The sequence below is a fragment of the Dipodomys spectabilis genome, unplaced genomic scaffold (assembly GCF_019054845.1).
Source record: "Dipodomys spectabilis isolate Male_0828 unplaced genomic scaffold, ASM1905484v1 ptg000069l, whole genome shotgun sequence".
Taxonomy (NCBI): domain Eukaryota; kingdom Metazoa; phylum Chordata; class Mammalia; order Rodentia; family Heteromyidae; genus Dipodomys; species Dipodomys spectabilis.
In genome coordinates, this window is record NW_024870746.1 from 6,122,103 (window position 1) to 6,141,453 (window position 19,351).

At 48.1% G+C, this 19,351-nt stretch overlaps 1 protein-coding gene across 5 annotated transcripts; it reads left to right on the forward strand.

Annotated features, from left to right (window-relative positions):
* The first annotated feature begins 6,598 nt into the window (after positions 1-6,598).
* Positions 6,599-19,087, forward strand: Clk2 (CDC like kinase 2). Of its 5 annotated transcripts, none has more exons than XM_042681478.1 (13): positions 6,599-6,908; positions 8,664-8,833; positions 10,239-10,467; positions 11,149-11,233; positions 11,588-11,654; positions 11,831-11,947; positions 14,142-14,308; positions 15,257-15,351; positions 17,201-17,330; positions 17,424-17,506; positions 17,662-17,741; positions 17,925-18,015; positions 18,560-19,087. In XM_042681478.1, the coding sequence occupies exons 2-13, from the start codon at positions 8,664-8,666 to the stop codon at positions 18,743-18,745; spliced, it is 1,500 nt and encodes a 499-aa protein (XP_042537412.1). In that variant the 5' UTR covers positions 6,599-6,908; the 3' UTR covers positions 18,746-19,087. The 5 variants fall into 5 exon arrangements, with proteins under 5 accessions (XP_042537412.1, XP_042537413.1, XP_042537410.1 ...); XM_042681479.1 differs by having other exon boundaries at positions 10,242-10,467; XM_042681476.1 differs by having other exon boundaries at positions 6,756-6,908; positions 11,146-11,233.
* Positions 19,088-19,351: the final 264 nt, after the last annotated feature.

The window sequence follows — 19,351 nt, forward strand, 5'->3', positions numbered from 1 at the left end:
CCCTCTGGCGCGGGCCGCGGGAACACTGGGCGGGGCGGCGGGGGCGGACCGAGGAAGCCGGGGCTGGGGGAGGCGGGGGGGGGGGGGGCGGGGGGGGAGGGACGACTCCGCGGTGGGTGTGGCCTAGCGCTCGGGGGTGGCCCCGCCGACGTTTGGGCAGAGTAGGGAAAGCACAGCCGCCGCTGCCAAGGAGAGGGCGTGGCCTGCGGTTAATGGGCTTTTACTCTCTGAGAGCCAGAGAGGTGGGGCCATCTGCAAGTGGCGGGAAACAGCTTGCCGAAAGGGGGGCCAGGGCGTGGGGGAGCTGATGCTAGGAGAGAGGCGATCTGAGATCTGATATCAGAGATAATGTTTTATTTCCTTTTGCTTTGCCTTTTGAGACAAGAGTTTCACTGTGTAGCCTAGGCTGACCTTTGCTTCTTCTTCCCTGTCCTTACCCATGGTTTTATGTCCCGATTCTGCACTCTCCTAAGTCTTTCCCTCCCTTTCTGAGCTCCTCCAAGCTGCTGCCCCTACCATATTTCCTAAGTGTCAACCAACCTTCACCAATGCAACAATTCTTCACTTAGTGGTTACCGAGGATACAAACATGAGTATAAAAGTTGTAGCTATTGGGCTGGGAGTGTGGCTTAGTGGTGAGTGCTTGCCTAGCATGTGTGAAGCCCTGGGTTTGATCACTCAGCAACACATAAACAAAAAAAGCCAGAAGTGGTGCTGTAACTCAAAGGGCAGAGTGCTAGTTCTGAGCAAAAGAAGCTCTGGGACAGCGTCCAGGCCCTGAGTTCAAGTCCCAGGACTGGCAAAAACAAAACAACAACAAGAAGTTGTAGCTAGGGACTGGGAAGGTGGCTCAGAGGTAGAGCACTTTCCTTGCATGCATGAGGCCCTGGGTTCGATTCCCCAGCACCACATAAGCAAAAAGAAAAAAGCCGGAAGTGTCGCTGTGGCTCAAGTGGTAGAGCGCTAGCCTTGAGCTGAAGAGCTGAGGGACAGTGCCCAGGTCCAGAGTTCAGGCCCCACAACCGGACCAAAAAAAAAAGAAGTTGTAGCTATTAAGCTAACTGCTCATCTGCCCAAGCACAGAACAAACAAGAAATTACGGGCTGGGAAGATGGCTCAGTGGTAGAGTGCTTGCCTTGCATGCATGAGGCCCTGGGTTCGATTCCTCAGCACCACATAAGCAAGAAAGCTGGAAGTGGCGCTGTGGCTCCAGTGGTAGAGCGCTAGCCTTGAGCTGAAGAGCTGAGGGACAGTGCCCAGGCCCAGAGTTCAGGACCCATGACTGGCGGAAAAAAACAAAACAAAACAAGAAATTACACTATGTGTTACTAAGTGCTGTACATTCCCAATAATCTGAACTTCTTCCCTTCAGCTCCATTTTTTTTTATTGTTACTGCCTATTTCAAGTCCTTGGTGGGCCTTTTTTCCACCTAAATTATTTTAGAAGGCTTTGTAAGAGTTTTCAGTCTTAGCAAGGCACCAGTGGCTCATGCCTGTAATCCTAGCTACTCAGAAGGCTGAGATCTGAGGATCAGGGTTCAAAGCCAGCCCAGGCAGGAAAGTCCATGAGACTCTTATCTCCGATAAATTACTCAGAGAAAGCTGGAAGTGGGGCTGTGGCTCAAGTGGTAGATTACTAGCCTTGAGCTGAAGAGCTCAGGCAGAGTTCAACCCCAATGACCAGAAAAGGAAGAGGGGGGGGAGAAAGAAAGAAAGAAAGAAAAGAGAAAGAAAGAAAAAAGAGAGAGAAAGAAAGAAAAAGAAAGAAAAGGGCTGGGAAGGTGGCTCAGTGGTAGAGTGCTTGCCTTGCATGCCTGAGGCCCTGGGTTAAATTCCCCAGCACCACATAAGCAAAAAGAAAAAAAAGCCGGAAGTAGCGCTATGGCTCAAGTGGTAGAGTGCTAGCCTTGAGCTGAAGAGCTGAGGGACAGCATGCAGGCCCCACGACCGGACCCAAAAAAAAAAAAAAAAAGAAAGAAAGAAAGAAAAGAAAAGAAAAAGCCGGGCACTGGTGGCTCACGCCTGTAATCCTAGCTACTCAGGAGGTTGAGATCTGAGGATCTAGGTTCAAAGCCAGCCCGGGCAGGAGAGACCGTGAGACTCTTTTTTTTGGGTCTGGTCATGGTCATGGGGCCTGAACTCTGGGCCTGGGTGCTGTCCCTCAGCTCTTCAGCTCAAGGCTAGCGCTCTACCACTTGAGTCACAGCGCCACTTCTGGCTTTTTTCTTATGTGGTGCTGAGGAATCGAACCCAGAGCCTCTGGCATGCAAGGCATGTGCTTCTACCACTGAGCCACCTTCCCAGCCCTCTTGAGACTCTTATCTCCAATAAACCACCAGAAAACCGGAAGTGGCGCTGTAGCTCAAGTGGTTGAGCGCTCGCCTTGAGCTGAAGAGCTGAGGGACAGCGCTCAGGCCCAGAGTTCAAGCCCCATGACCGACCAAAAAAAAAGAAAAGAAAAGAAGGAGCGAAGGAATGAAAGAAACGAGAAAGAGAGAGAAAGGGAGGGAGAGAAAAAGAAAGAAAGGAAGGGAGGAAAGAAGGAAAAGAAAGAAAGAAAGAAGGAAGGAAAGAAAGAAAAGTCCCCTGAAACTCTTATCTCCAATAAACTACTCAAAAAAGCCAAAAGTGGTGCTGTGGCTCAAATGGTAGAGTGCTAGCCTTGAGCTAAAGAGCCCAGGGACAGTGCCTGTTAGGATCCATCACAACCATCCCAGGGGACCATGCAGAGGCAGGCAGGCACAGGAGAAAGATTATTATAAGGTTTATTAAGGCTGGGTATGTGCCTTAGTGGTAGAGCGCTTGCCTAGCATGCATGAAGCCCTGGGTTTGATTCCTCAGTACCACATACACAGAAAAAGCTGGAAGTGGCGCTGTGACTCCAGTGGTAGAATGTTAGCCTTGAGTAAAAGAGGCTTAAGGACAGTGTCCAGGCCCTGAGTTCAAGCCCCAGGACTGGCAAAAAAAACAAAACAAAATGAAACAAAAACAACAATAAGGCTTATTGGGGGGGCCATATCTCCCCTGGGAGAAGGAACACTGTGGCATCTGCCTCTATCCAGGTAGGTAGCTCTGGGGATAGTGGTGAGGTGAGTGCGCAGGTAGGTCTAGGCAGAGAGAGGGAGTGGCCAACTATATGGCAGGAACTCTAGGGCAGAGAGGTGCTCAGATCTGGGTGAAGCTGATGACTGGAGGTGAGGATAATGCTAACTGTAGCCAGTCCCTGAGTTCAATCCCAACAACCAAAAAATAAAATAAAAGTCAATCTCTCCCAGTCTAATTCTTTTTTCATACTTTACCAGTCACACTTTTTTTTTTTTTTTAATCATTTTTCTTTTTACCAGTTACATTTCCCCCCCTCCCCCCCCAGTCCTGGGGCTTGAACTTTAGGCCTAGGTGCTGTCCCTGAGCTTCTTGTCCCTTGTTCAAGGCTAGCACTCTACCTCTTGAGCCACAATTCATTCACCTCTCGCTTTTTTGAGTACTTTATTGGAGATAAGAGTCTCATGGACTTTCCTGCTCGGGCTGGCTTCCAACTGCAATCCTCGGATCTCAGCCTCCTGAGTAGCTAGAATTATAGGTGAGAGCCATTGGCACCCAGCTACCAGTTACCTTTCTAAAACCTAAATACAAGCTTGAAGCCAGGAGCCCCCACCTGTAATCCCTAGCTACTCAGGAGGCTGATAAAACAGGATAATGTATGGAATCTAAGGCCTAGTGAAGACAACTCATAAATTATGGTATTTATAAACACAGAGGTGCTGTCTTTGCTTCAAAGAGAGACAACAGGATGTATTTCTTCCTAAAGGGTGCATTCTTCACCCAGGGATTAATAACTTTCTCACCCAAGGATTAACAACTGTCTGATAGATGTCCCAAAAATGCAGATAGCAGGACACCTCCTTGTCTCGGGGATAGAGATCTGTTTTATGGCAAGATGGATTCTTACTTGGAAGCACAGAGAATAACATCAGAGCAAAGACAAAGCACCTAGCTATACATAAAACCAGACCCCTTACCTTTACCCTATAAATAACCTAATAGTCCAAGGAGCTATGCTTTTCTGGGTGTCTCATGTATCTGTCTCTATGTCTCTCTGGATCTGTCTCTGCCTCTGTGTGTGCGTGCATGCGTGTGTGTGTGTGTGTGTGTGTGTGTATGTCTCTATGAGAGTACCCACACACTGCTAGAGTGTACCCTTGCCCTTCTGTTTGTCTGCTTTTTTGTCCGTTTGTCTGTAGGACTGCTTGTTTACTTACTCAATAAAGCTCTCCAAGTTTTCTTTTTTTTTTTTTCCCCAAGTTTTCTTATCATTGTGACTTGTCCAAAAATTCTTATTCTGTCATTGAAGTCAAAGACCCTAAGCGAAGAGTTTCTATATTTAAAAGGAAGCTTCATGGCTGGGAAGTTGGCTCAGTAGTAGAGTGTTTGCCTTGCATGCATAAGGCCCTGGATTCGATTCCTCAGTACTACATAAGCAGATAAAAGCCGGAAGTGGCATTGTGGCTCAAGTGGTAGAGTGCTTGCCTTGAGCTGAAGAGCTGAGGGACAGTGCCCAGGCCGAGTTCAGCCCCCATGACCAACAAAATAAATAAATAAATAAAAGGAAGCTTCACTAAACTTCACCTCCATCAGGCAACAGCTGAGATCTGGTTTGAAGCCAAGCCAAGAAGGAAATTCCAGGAGGCTCTTATTCCCAATTAACCACCTAAAAGCTAGAAGTGGGGCTGTGGTACAGGGTTAGCCTTGAACAAAAAAGCCTAGGGACCTTACCCAGGTCCTGAGTTCAATCCCTAATACCCATACAAAAACAAAACAAAGGGGGCTGGGAATGTGGCTTAATGGTAGAGTGCTTTTCCTGCCCGGGGTTGGCTTTGAACCTCGATCCTCAGATCTCAGCCTCCTGAGTAGCTAGGACTACAAGTTCTTTTGCTCAAGACTAGCACTGTACCACTTTGAGTCAGAGCTCTGCTCTGGCTTTTTTGGTAGTTTTGAAATAGGGTGACCTGGTCTGGCCAGCACCATCTTGGCCATGTGGAGGATGATAGGGTCTGGCATCTTGTCTTCATGGTGGGGGAAGGTGAAAGCACTGGCTGATAGTTTACTAAACCTGTCAGTCTAGTGCCTGGGCCTGGGAATTTCCTGTGGCCCTGCCCCCTAACCCGACCCTAGTTAGGCCTGGTCCATCTCAGGAGCCAGGATGCTATGCCACTTGTCTCCATGTTCATATCCTGTCTTCTTTTTTTTTTTTTTTTTTTGTCGGTCGTGGGGCTTGAACTCTGGGCCTGGGCGCGGTCCCTCAGCTCTTCAGCTCAAGGCGAGTGCTCTACCACTTGAGCTACAGAGCCACTTCCGGTTTTCTGGTGGTTTATTGGAGATAGGAGTCTCACTGTCTCTCCTGCCCGGGCTGGCTTTGAACGGCGATTCTCAGATCTCAGCCTCCTGAGTAGCTAGGATTACAGGCGTGAGCCACCAGCGCCCGACCATATCCTGTCTTCTATCTCCTTGTTCTTCTCTGGTCACCATGGTGTCCAAATTCAGATCTCCATTGGAGCTGTATTGGTTTATTGGCATTCTTTCTTTCCTCTCTGGCCTTTATGCCAGTTTTTTTGTTTTGTTTTGTTTTTTAACAGTACTCAGTGTATTTACTGGCTGCTTGTCTTTGAGACACGAGTCTACCAGGCAGTTGCTGGCCTTTTAATAAAGACTCTTAAGATCTGACATCTCAAAAATGTGGCTTTTCCATTTTTTCACCTTACAACAGTTTATTGGAAATAAGTATTCTAAGGTCTGAGTCAGCTTGTCCACCTGTTTATAAAAATGTTACAGGGCTGGGAAGGTGGCTCAGTGGTAGAGCGCTTGCCTTGCATGCATGAGGCCCTGGGTTCGATTCCTCAGCACCACATAAGCAGAAAATTTTTTTTAAAAAGCCGGAAGTGGCGCTGTGGCTCAAGTGGTAGAGCGCTAGCCTTGAGCTGAAGAGCTGAGGGACAGTGCTCAGGCCCAGAGTTCGGGCCCCACGACCAGACCCCCCCCCCAAAAAAAAAAGTTACAATTTCCGGATACTAAACCACATTCCCAGTCCTAGTTTATACATTTTTTAAGTCTCAAAACACAGTTCTCAAATGGGTTACAACAGGCCCAGATTGTCCCCTTCTCTTCTTCTCCAGACACCCTCCCCCCCCCCACAGGCTCAAGTTTTCTTCAGGACAAAAGGGAGGAGACTCTTTGCCGAGGTTATTTTTAGGCTACGTTTGGAGAATCAGAGAGCACCAAGTATGACCATAGTCAGGTTTCCCAAACAGTGACTAATAACGACAATCCTTTCTTCTAAACCTCCACAACGAAATAAGTAAATCACAGATATTTGAACCAAAAGGCTAAAAGTGAGTCAGGATGGAAAAAGACACAAGGCGTTGCAGAGCTGAGCGGCAGACTGATCCGGCGCGCCCCTGGCCCATCCCTGCCCCCTCGAACTTCCGCCCTCAGCACCCCAGGGACTCTGACTGGTCCAGGCCCCGGAGCTAGCTGAGCACGTGGTAGAGCACGGTACCCTGGGGGCGGAGCCTAGGGGTAGCTGGGAAGCGACGCAGGACGTGCGTGCGTGCGTGCGTGCTCGCTCACGGCGGCGGCGGCGGAGCAGAGAGGCCAGAGCCGGAGATCGAACTGGGATCGGGCCCCGGGCGGGGGCGGTGCGAGCGGCGCCAAGCGGATCCTGGGGGCGGGGACGGAGCCGGGTCGGGCGGGACTGGAACGGAGCCCGGGAACGGGGCGGGAGGTCCTAGGGTCCCGGGTTGGGGGGGTGGAGCCGCACTTCGTTGCCGCGGGGGTGCCGGGACTCCGGCCGCTGTGCCGCCGCCATCACGGACTTCCTGTGGGACAAGCGCACGGGCCTCGCCGCCAGAACGGTGAGCGCGCGGACATACGGACCACGGCACCGCGCGGAAAAATGGCGACCGTGGGGCGGGCGGGGTAGGATTGGATTGGGGGCAAGTGATGGAGGCGAGATTAGGAGCGGAGGAGGGTTGAACTTTGCGGAGCTCAGAGTAAGAAGATGAAGGAGGTCGGCATGCCTTAGGTGTACTTGAGAAAGCATGGAAAACTTGGGAGGGACCAAAGTAAGAGAAAGGGTGATGAGGTAGGCATAGGAGTTGCTCAAGACATGCAAAAGAACCTGGTATTGAAGTTGGGCTAAGTAGTCCAATCCTAGCCTGAGAAGTATCACTTGAAGCTTGCTGGAAGAATTTGATGCTAGGACCGAATTCCGTGTCTCTGGATAGGAATGGAGGCCGTGAGAAGGCTTAGAAGTTGAAGGAGGTAGCCTAGAGATGTTGTGTTTTTCCTGCAAAGGCCCTGTGAGTGTCTTTAATGGCAGTGTGTTCTTTGTAAAATGGCATTTATATAGTTATGCTCATCAGCGTTGGATTACCTAGAAAAATCTTGTGCTTCCATTATCTTGGTTTCCTTCCAGCTCTATTTGAACAAGATTGTGTCAAATTATCATCCTCCCCAATTTGAAGAGGTTGGGAAGAAGTTGCCCAGAATGGAGCCAGATGTTGAAGTCAATTTTCTTTCTTTCTTTTTTTTAATTGGTCGTGGGGCTTGAACTCTGGGCCTAGGAACCATCCCTGAGCTCTTCAGCTCAAAGCTAGTGCTCTACCACTGAGGCACAGCACAACTTCCGGTTTTCTGGTGGTTAACTGGAGTCTCACTGACGTTCCTGCCCAGACTGGCTTTGAACCTGGATCCTCAGATCTCCCCACTGAGTAGCTAGGATTACAGGAGTGAGCCATCGGTGTCTGGCTATGAAGTCAAAACTTTTCCACATTTGATTCTCCCTTTCCCTCACCAAGGTTTCTGTCTCTGGGCCTTTTTCATCTGTCCTGTTCTTTTCCACGGTTGTGACTGATTTCTCTCCAGTTTCATTCCTTGAGGGGAAAAACAGATTTGTGGATCATACTATTTCCAATGCCATTAACTTGAGCCTCTCAACTCTAAGCCAAGTAGTGCTGATATCAGCTTAAAACCATTTATTCTCAAATTCATAAATATAGTAAGGGAAGAGCTAAGTAGAAAATTGACTATACTAAAACCTCTCATGATGGATTTGGCCAAAGCTAAAAAAGGGACAGACTTAAACCCCTAGAATATGCTAGTATTTAGTATTTGTTTTATACATACATTTCTGGAGAACTAAATTCTTGCCCTTGGGGCTATGATAATCAAGATGTACTGTTAATGACTGTAAAACATAGCTGTGTAAACTAAAGCTTTATTCTGTTGAGTTGTAAGGAACTCATGATGACAGAGTTGCATATCTGAGGATGTAGCAGGGACAAACTGGCCATCTGCATCAGCCACATTCCCTCACCTCTAATGATCTGTGGCTCAGACTTGAAAGTTTTCATGGACCCATATTTGAAGAGGATGAAAGTAGTTTGAAGAAAATAAATGTAGAACAGTTGAACTCAAGGGGCTTTCTAGAGTTTGCAAACAAAATTTGTAAGTGACTATAGTTCCAGGAAGAAAAAAAAAAGTAACAGAAGTAGAAATTAAAGATCAGAAAGCAGCTTATCAGTACCTTTGGAACAGCCACTCCTCAGAGGAGACTTTGAGAAACTCAAGAATTTTCCCTACCATTTTCACTTATCCTTTCCTTCCAGATGCCTCATCCCCGAAGGTACCACTCCTCAGAGAGAGGCAGCCGAGGGAGTTACCATGAACAGTATCGAAGCCGAAAGCATAAACGACGAAGAAGTCGCTCCTGGTCAAGTAGCAGTGATCGGACAAGGCGGCGCAGGCGGGAGGATAGCTACCATGTTCGTTCCCGAAGGTGAGACCTCAAGAAGAGGGCTGACTGTAGGCCACTAACTGGCCATTTATTGGTTCCATGCTAAGGACACTGGGTTAAGCAATTGGCAGTGGATAACAAGTTGTATAACAAAGCTGAATTGATGGCACACTTCTGTAATCTCAGCTGGGGAGGCTGACTAAGGCAAGAGGATCAGAATTTGAAGCCAGCCTGAACTGTATAGTGAAATCCTGTCTCAAGAAACCAAATTGGGCCAAGTCTGGTGTCTTATGCCTGTAACCCTAGCTACTCAGAAGGCTGAAACCTAAGGCTCTCAGTTCAAAATGAGCCTGGGCAAAAAAGTCCCCATGAAACCTTTTTGTTGTGGGGTTTGAACTTCTGCCTGGGCACTGTCCCTCAGCTCAAGGCAAGTGCTCTACCACTGAAGCCACAGTGCCACTTTCAGTTTTCTGGTAGTTAATTGGAGATAAGAGTCTCATGGTTTTCCTGCCTGGGCTGGCTTTGAACTACAATCCTCAGATCTCAGCCTCCTGAGTAGCAAGGATTACAGGCATGGGCTGTGAGACTCTTATCTCCAGTTAACCAACAGAGAACTAGAAGTAGAGCTGTGACTCAAAGCCTTGAGCAGAGAAACTCAGTGACAGTGCCCAGATCCTGAATTTAAGCCACAGTATTGGCAAAAAGTGACATCTGAGCTTGTCTTGAGGACAAGTATGAGTCAACTGTGAGAACTGTCTTCCGGTAGAGGGAAAGTATATACAAAGACTGGGCACTAGAGGTCGCTAATGAGCTAGTATGTAAGAGAAAGCTAGGTCGGCTTGATTTAAATAATTTAGTGGAATGTTCATTGAAAGGATGGAGTAGGTAGAGCAAGGCTGGGTTTTAGTTAGGAATGTTGACGAACAAACTAGCCCTTTGTTTCTTTGTATCACGTGAGAGACGAAGTGGACATCCAAAAGGGAGTGGCTCAGCCCAGAGTGGTAGCTCACACCTGTAATCGTAGCTACTCTGGAGGCTGAGATCTGAGAACCTTGGTTCAAAGCCAGTCAGGGCAGGAAAGTCCCTAAGAGCAGTGCTGTAGCTCAAGTGGTAGAGTGCTAGCCTTGAGCTGAAGAGCTGAGGGACAGCGCTCAGGCCCAAAGTTCAAGCCCTATTACCAACCTGCAAAAAGAGGCGGGGGGGGGGGGGGGGCAGGCTCCACAGATGCCATTTTTATAAGGTGAAGGTGATAATCCCTACACTATTGAAACCTATTTGCAAATCCCTTTTTGGAGGCCTAGGTAATGTGCTGGTATAGGAATCCTCCCTACCTCCTCACCTTATACCTCTGGTTCTTATTCTTTAGTGAGGCAGAACCTCCTCACCATGGTATGGCAGAGAATGTGGCTTGAACAGGTATACCTGATGGGAGTTTGTTATCCATCAGCAGCTATGATGACCGTTCACCTGATCGGAGGGTATATGACCGGCGATACTGTGGCAGCTATAGGCGGAATGACTACAGTCGGGATCGGGGAGAGGCCTACTATGACACAGACTATCGGCATTCCTATGAGTATCATCGAGAGAACAGCAGTTACCGCAGCCAGCGAAGCAGCCGGAGGAAGCACAGACGGCGGAGGAGGCACAGCCGGACGTTCAGCCACTCGTCTTCGGTGAGTGTCAGCCCAGGCCCTTTCTCTCCCCACTCTTCTTCAGGCCCTCTGGGACCCTGGTAAGTGAGAAACATCCTTGTTTTCAGCTGAGCATTAGGGCATGAATGTTGAGGTGGGTTCTGAGTCTGCCTACCCTCTTAGAAGCTCTCTGACTCTTGAAGGGCCTTGGAGTCCAATTTGGAGATGGATGGGCATGAAGCCCATTGTGCCTTCCCTGGCATGTTGGGCTTACTGTGTTGGGAGCAGCTCCTCTGCCCTGGAGGCCACCACTTTTTGATGGGGACCTTGTTTGTGAACTTTTTCTCCCAAGCCCTGGGCTCCATGGCCCCTCACAGGCGAGCTTGGGTGGGGGCAAGGGAAGACTTATGCCTGCCTGAAAGGGCATTGTGTAGAGCATGGGGTTATGGGTGACATTGGCAACAACATCACTTCTCTGCTCTGCCCAAGCCTCTCCCTGTTCCCGTTTTGGGTTTGGGGACTTGGGATTGTGCGCCACTCTCTCTTCTCACACGGATCCGCCTTACTGCATCTGACGTGTTCCCTTCCACTGTCCCCCATCATCGTCTGTCCCCCCTGGCTGGGCGCCTGTGACCGGTGGCCCCTCCACCACCCACCCCGCCTCCCTCCGGCCCCCGCTCCGACACCTGGCTTGCTCCGATCCCCCCCGCCCCCCGACAGCAGCACAGCAGCCGGAGAGCCAAGAGTGTAGAGGACGACGCTGAGGGCCACCTCATCTACCACGTCGGGGACTGGCTACAAGAGCGATGTACAAGCCAAATCGTAACAATCCTATAGCCTTTAATGGTCCCATAGCCATCCTAACGTCCCAAGCCAACCCAAGTCACAGCCTCTTTTGCCTTTTCTCAGTGGTGTTGTTCATCTGGGTGGTTTGAGTTGCTGTTGAGAATTGACCTCTGTTGTCCACTCCCAGCTCTCATGGCCCCTGGGTTTAAAGGTGGTGGGAATCATGCAGGGGTTTTCTTCCCCTGTGACCATCTGTATCTGTTCCCTTCATCTCCTCACCCCAGGATGCTATACCCTTTTTTTTCCTTCCAATTCAGCTCACCCCCTTCCCCCTTTTCTCCCTCCCTCTCCCCGACCCTGCTCTCTTTCATTTCAGATGAAATTATTAGCACCTTAGGAGAGGGGACCTTTGGCCGAGTTGTACAGTGTGTTGATCATCGCAGGTAACTGATTGAAAGACCTGTTCCTTCTTCACACTTGCTAGGTGAAGAGAGGGTGGAGGTAGCTAGGACTTGTGTTTGATTAGCCAAAGGCAGGATTTCTTAGTCCCCACATAATACCCCATTCAATCTGAGCTATTCTTGAGAACCCAACAGAACTTTCTCTGCCCAACCTACAGGGGAGGAGCTCGAGTTGCCTTGAAGATTATTAAGAATGTGGAGAAGTACAAAGAAGCAGCTCGACTTGAAATCAATGTGCTAGAGAAGATCAATGAAAAGGACCCTGACAACAAGAAGTAAGCAAGCAAAGGGCTATGTGAAGATGCTAAGTTGTAACTCTGCAGGAAAGATGGGTTAGGCAGGCAGAGGAGTCTCCATGTTCTCATCCATTCATTTTTTATTAGCCATCTTAGTAGTAGAGCATCAGGGTAGGAATGGAGGCCTTGTGACATTCTCTAATGTATTCCTCTTGTTTTTAGAATATTGCGGTTTGGCTCTTGATCAGGATATGGAGATAATACCTCAGACATAATGCTGTGGCAGAGCACCTGTCTTTCTAAACATAATGTGAATTTGGGCTAGTGATTTAGCTCAGGGGTAGAGCACTTGCCTAGAATGTTCAAGGGCCTAGTTCCGTAATGTAAAAGTTTGTTAGGCACTAGTGGCTCCCATCTATAATCCTGGCTACTCAAGGAGGTAAGATCTGAGGATGGCAGTTCCAAGCCAGCCTGGGGCGACAAATCTGAGAGATTCACCTTCAGTTAGCCAGCAAAAATCAGAACTGTAGGCATGGCTCAGGTGGTAGAGTACCAGCTGTGAGTGAAAGCTGAGCTCGAGCTTGAGTCCTACTAAATATAAGACCTAGTACTAATGCGTGTGCGTGCACACACCCACATCCACACCCATAGCCTGGCACCAGTGGCATACAACTAGCTACTAAGGAGGCCTGTGATCCAGAGGATCATTATTTGAACCCAGCATGAGCAGAGAAATCCATAAGATTGTCTCCAAAATAATAAAGAGCTAGGCAGGTATTCAGTTTGTAGAGCACTTGCCTAGCAAGCACAGGTCCTGAGTTCAAACCCCAGTAATGCCCAGATTTTATGCCCAGGCTGGCCTTGAATGGGGGTCCCCAAGTCCATTTTACAGGATTATAGGATGAACCATCTCAGTGAATTTTTGGGGATGGGAAGTGGGAGATGGTCCTGTGGCTTGAACTCAGGGCCTAGGCATTCTCCTTGAGCTTTAGTGCTCAAGGCTAGCCCTCTACTACTTTGAGCCACAGCTCCACTTCCCACCTTTTTGGTGGTTAGTCAGAGATGAGAGTGTCATGGACTTCACTGTTTGGGCTAGCTTTGAACTGGGGTCCTCAGATCTCATCCTCTTGAATAGGCTAGGATTACAGGGTTTTTTTGTTTTTGGGGTCCGGTCAGGGGGCCTGAACTCTGGGCCTGGGCGCTGTCCCTCAGCTCTTCAGCTCAAGGCTAGCGCTCTACCACTTGAGTCACAGCGCCACTTCCGGCTTTTTTCTTTTTTGCTTATGTGGTGATGAGGAATCAAACCCAGGGCCTAAAGCATGCAAGGCAAGTGCTCTACCACTGAGCCACCTTCCCAGCCCAGGATTACAGGTTTGAGCCACCAGTATTAGCTTTTTTTTTTTTCTTTTTATTCAGTCGTGGGGCTTGAACTCTGGGCTTTGGTGCTGTCCCTGCGCTCTTCAGCTCAAGGCCAGCGCTCTGAGCTTGAGCCACAGCACCACTTCCGGTTTTCTAGTGGTTTATTGGCGATAAGAGTCTCACAGACTTTGCTGCCTGGGCTGGCTTTGAACAGTGATCCTCACATCTCAGCCTCCTGAGTAGCTAGGGTTACAGGCATGAGCCACCAGCACCAGGCTAGCTGTTTTGTTTTGTTTTGTTGGTCAGTCGTGGGCCTTGAACTCTGGGCCTGAGCGCTGTCCCTCAGCTCTTCAGCTCAAGGCTAGTGCTCTACCACTTGAGCTACAGCGCCACTTCTGGTTTTCTGGTGGTTTATTGGAGATAAGAGTTTCACGGACTTTCCTGTCTGGGTTGTCTTTGAACCACGATCCTCATATCTCAGCCTCCTGAGTAGCTAGGATTACAGGCGTGAGCCACTGGCCCTGGCTAGCTGTTTTTTGTTTTTTTTTGAGACAGTGTCTCTGTGTCTCTGGCTTTCCTTCTCCACTTTGAACTTGTAACACTCTTGTCTTAGCCTCCTAAGTGCTGAGACTATAGGAGTAGGCCGCCGCCTCCAGTCTAGCATATACTTTTCAAATTATTTAAAATGTTGCAAAAAATGTTTGGAAGTTTATCAGCTAGTATCTTTTTTGCATGTGCCAGAGAGGCTATTCTCTAGTTGAACTGAATTTTGTTAGGATTATTAGCCAGCATGTTTTTACACAGTATGTAGAGTAAATAATTATTCATTTGGATGCTCATTAAACATCCTGCTTCCTCCTCTCTCTCTTCCCAGCCTCTGCGTCCAGATGTTTGACTGGTTTGACTACCATGGCCACATGTGTATCTCCTTTGAGCTTCTGGGCCTTAGCACCTTTGATTTCCTCAAAGACAACAACTACCTGCCATACCCCATCCACCAAGTGCACCACATGGCCTTCCAGCTGTGCCAGGCCGTCAAGTGTGAGTGGGGTGGGCCAAAGAGGACTTGGGAAGCCCTTCTGTTCATTGGACTCCATTTCTGTCTACCTGTGTACTGGGCAAGCCCCTAACTGATAAACTTAGCTGCATATTTTTTATTCACTGTCATCCTGCATCTCTTCTGACTTAACTCCTTGAATGACATCTTCATTCATGGTGATTACTCTTATTCCACATCCAACCTAGCATGAGCTGGGAAAGAGCCTGTGAAATCAAAGCACTTAATTACCTTGTATTTCTTTCTCTTCTCTTCTGTGAGAAAGTGTGGGCTAGAGATTTACCTTTAATTTCAAATTAGATGCTCTCTATTCATGGCAAAGTAGTTATGGATGTGAAAGAAAAAGTTCAGCTAAGGGGCCAGATAGGAAGTCAAGACAAGTACAGACTTCCTGAATCTTCACAGAAATGCATTTTCACATAATTGAGTCTGCAGAAATGCAAACCAAGGTCAGAATTTAAAAACAAAAGAACTACCTACCTATACTACTCTTACCTTTTTTCCATAAGTGAGATACATATTTATATGTAAACCTTAGTCACAGTAGGCCTACTTAGGCCAAACATTTCACTTTAGGTTTTGTTTGTTTGGTTTGTTCTTTGGTCTGTCCTGGAGCTTGAGCTCTGGGCCTGGGTGCTGTCCCTCTTCAGCTCAAGGCTAGCACTTAACCACTTTCGGTTTTCTGAGTGGTTTATTGGAGATGAGAGTCTCACGGACTTTTGTGCCTGTGCTGACTTTGAACCAGGATCCTCAGCTCTCAGCATCCTGGATTACAGGCGTGAGTCACCGGCGCCAAGATTTCACTTGGTTTATATAGCACAGGAAGCACCCTCCAGTGATGTTGTGCCTCTGAGTGTTTAGCCTGTGGTCAGCTTGGTATCAGTTTGCTCTGACCACCTGGACCAAGTCTTACCTGGCCTTCTCCCCTACAGTCCTTCATGACAACAAGTTGACACATACGGACCTCAAACCAGAAAATATTCTCTTTGTGAATTCAGACTACGAGCTCACCTACAATCTAGAGAAGGTAAGATGATAAAATTCTCAGAAGGCTCATGGGGGCAGGCAGCCGGGCCACATGAGTTTTGCTTTCTGTTTGAACCTTTTGTTGGTGGTGGTGGTGGTCATTGGGGCTTGAACTCTGGGCCTGGGCGCTGTCTCTCAGCTCAAGGACAGTGCTCTTAACCATTTGAGCCACAGCTCTACTTCTGGCTGTTCTCTTATGTGGTGCTGAGGAATTGAACCCAGGGCCTCATGCATGCAAGGCAAGCACGCTACCACTGTGCCACCTTCCCAGCCTCCTTTTTATTTATTATTTTTTTGTTGGTCATGGGGCTTGAACTATGGCTTGGGTGATGTCCTTTACTCTTCAGCTCAAGGTGAGCGCTCTACCCCTTGAGCTACAGCGCCACTTCCGGTTTTCTAGTGGTTTATTGGAGATAAAGAGTCTCATGGACTTTCCTGCCCCGACTGGCTTTGAATGGTGATCCTCAGATCTCAGCCTCCTGAGTAGCTAGAATTATAAGTGCCAGCCCCCAGCCCCCTTTTTATTTCTTTCTACCATATTTTCTTCCTGTCTGGTTCCAGCTTGTTAAAGCTAAAGTATTAGATAGGGTGAAAGGGAAAGATTTAAGAAGATGAAAATCAGGAGAGAAAGTGTAACATTTTGAATAGACTGAGAATGCTTCTTAAGAAACAGATGTGGGGCTGGAAATGTGCCCTAGTGGTAGAGGGCTTGCCTAGCATGCTTGAAGCCCTGGGTTTGATTCCTTAGTACCACATAAAACAAAATGCCAGAACTGGACCTATGGCTCAAGTGGTAGAGCGCTCGCCTTGAGCTGAAAAGCTGAGGGGCAGCGCCCAGGCCCAGAGTTCAGGCCCCACTACCAACAATAACAACAACAACAAAAAAGTGTGTGTGTGTGTGTGTGTGTATTTCTTTTTTTTCTGTTTATGTGGTACTAAGGAATCAAACCTAGGGCTTCATGCATGCTAGGCAAGCACTCTACCACTAAGTCATATTCCCAGCCCCTGTGTGTGTATTTCTGTGACATAGGAAAGCTCAGCTCCCTTGAATAACTGGAAATTCAAAAGCTTAACCTGCTCTCTACCACTTGACCCCTTTCCTACATGTTTCAGAAAAACTTCTCTTGAGTATATAGTCTTTCTGTATTAGAGACTGGCAAGCTATTCCATAATCATCCTTTAATCTCCTCTCCCTCCGCTAAAAGTACTAAAGTAACACTGTAAACTAGATTTTTCCCAGCAGTTTTGAGGCAAGCCATGATTGATTTTTTTTTGGGGGGGGGGGGGTCTGTTGGACTTGAACTCTGGGCCTGGGCGCTGTCCCTCAGCTCTTCAACTCAAGGCTAGCCCTCTACCACTTGAGCCACAGAGCCATTTCTGGTTTTTTGGAGATAAAAGTCTCTCACAGCCTTTCCTGGACTTTCCTGCTGGGGCTGGCTTTGAACCGTGATCCTCAGAGGTCAGCCTCCTGAGTAGCTAGGATTACAGGTGTGAGCCACCGGCACCTCACTTGGTTTTGTTTTTTTAATTGCTGATACTGGAGTTTGAACTCTGGGCCTTTGACATTGCTCTGCTTTTTGTTTGATGCTCTCCCACTTGAGGCATATCTCCAACTTGGTTTTTGCTGGATAGTTTAGAGATTGAGTCCTAAGGACTTTCCTGCCCAGACTGGCTTTGTACCTCCATCCTCAGCTCTCTTACCTCAACCTCCTGAGTAGGTAGAGTTATAGGCGAAAACCACTGGTGTCAAGCCACCATTGCTTTTTTAAGCCTCAAGAGTACCTTAGAGAATGCTGGTAGAGTCTTAGTATGTAGTGCAAAGGTTCATTCCCTTCCTGTTTTGTTCCTAGAAGCGAGATGAGCGCAGTGTGAAGAGCACAGCTGTGCGGGTGGTAGACTTTGGCAGTGCCACCTTTGACCATGAGCATCATAGCACCATTGTCTCCACTCGCCATTACCGAGCACCAGAGGTTATCCTTGGTAAGGGAGGGCAGGGTTGTCCAAATGTGTGAGGTGGTGTGAGGGTGGTGTCCCCTAAAACTCCTAACACTTTTCCTTCCCATTCCTACCCAGAGTTGGGCTGGTCTCAGCCTTGTGATGTATGGAGCATAGGCTGTATCATTTTTGAGTACTACGTTGGCTTTACTCTCTTCCAGGTAAGTGGTTGGGTATCTTGACTGCCTGGCATTTTTCTGCCCAGTTTCTTTGTGCTTGCTGAGGACGTGCCTGCTCACTCTTCCATGTTACCCAACTGGCAGCTAGTCCTCAGCAGTCTCTATTCAGACCCATAGTTCTGTCTTTTGTTTCCCAGACACATGACAACAGAGAACATCTAGCCATGATGGAAAGGATTCTGGGTCCCATCCCTTCTCGGATGATCCGAAAGACAAGGTGAACCTTGAGCAGAAGGGAGTTAACCCTTTTTATTTTGTTTCCACAGAACTGGTCAGTTTCACATAATTTTTTTATTTTTCCTCAACAAATCTTACCCATTTACATTTACATGTGGAAATAAGGGAAATATCCTATAACGAGGGGAACCGTCTGATTCCTCAATCTTCCCTTCCCCTGCAGAAAACAGAAATATTTTTACCGGGGCCGCTTGGATTGGGATGAGAACACATCAGCTGGCCGCTACGTTCGTGAGAATTGCAAACCTTTGCGGGTGAGCCAGGCTGGGGATCGATAGTGCCCAACCATCTAAAGTCACTTTCTTCTTAAGTTGGTTTGCCTTTGGAATGTACTCCACAGCAGAGTGTTAGGAAAGGAGGGGAGGAAAACTGAAAGAAGACATTTTTTGGTCAATAAAAGACAAGGAGTGGTTTTAATATGGAGGAAAAGGTTAGACAGCCTAACCTTCAGACTACAAGAGATCAAAGCAATGTCCTGGATTCTTTAGGTCAGGCAGGAAAGAATAAACTACTTTTGAAAAGCTTGCTTATATTTTAATGAGCTAAAGAATTCCTGATGTTGACAAGGATATACAAGTAGGAAGAACGTCCAAAGAATATGAAGGAGTAATTGTGCTAGTGGGAAGACAGGTTGAGGTATGATATCAGGAACATTGGTCATGGTGTGGTCTTGGTAAGGCAAGCAAAGCATTGATTCTTTTGCCAGGATTGAAGAGTAGGGACTTGAAGAAGAAAGAGGCAGGGTGTATAAGGCATCCTGCCTCACCTTTTTCCTGCTCCCTCCCCTCCCCCCACCAGCGGTATCTGACCTCAGAGGCAGAGGAACACCACCAGCTCTTCGATCTGATTGAAAGTATGCTAGAGTATGAACCTACTAAGCGGCTGACCTTAGGTGAAGCCCTTCAACATCCGTTCTTCGCTCGCCTTCGGACTGAGCCACCTAATCCCAAGTTGTGGGACTCCAGTCGGGATATCAGTCGGTGACAATGAGACCCTGGGCCCCCCTGCATCACTTACAGCAGTGGGTGCCCAGTCCAGGACACTGGTGCTTTTTTATACAAGAGAACAGAGCCGGAGCTCATTCCCTCCTGGCTCCCTATATTCCTGTGAATATGTGAAGTAGTGTAAATATGACAGAACTTGTACCAATCACTTCAACCCTTGCCTTGTACATAATGCTATTCATCCATACACTTCCCACCCTCAATTGCCTCCCTCAAAGGTAGTTGGATGGGGGCAGATTGAGGTAACCAGGTGGCATCTATCCCATGTTTTATAAGGAATTTTGTACAGTGTTTGTGAAATAAAATGACGTGCTTCATCTGACCCCCATCCCTGGCTGAGTTTGGGTTTGAGGGGAATCCCTGTTACCCTCCAGAATGAGCTAGAGCAGGTACAGCAGGTTAGCCTGTCCTAGAGGTCCCAAAGGGTAGGATCGCATTTCTTGGAGGCTAACTTGGAGAGAGGTTTTAGAATAGCATTTTTCTTACCTGGGGTAGTGAGGGCTGGGAAAGGGGCCTGCCTAATAGTCGTTAGGCTGCAAATCCTGGGCTTTTCGAGACCCGCAGAGGGTGGAACTCGCCCAACTTG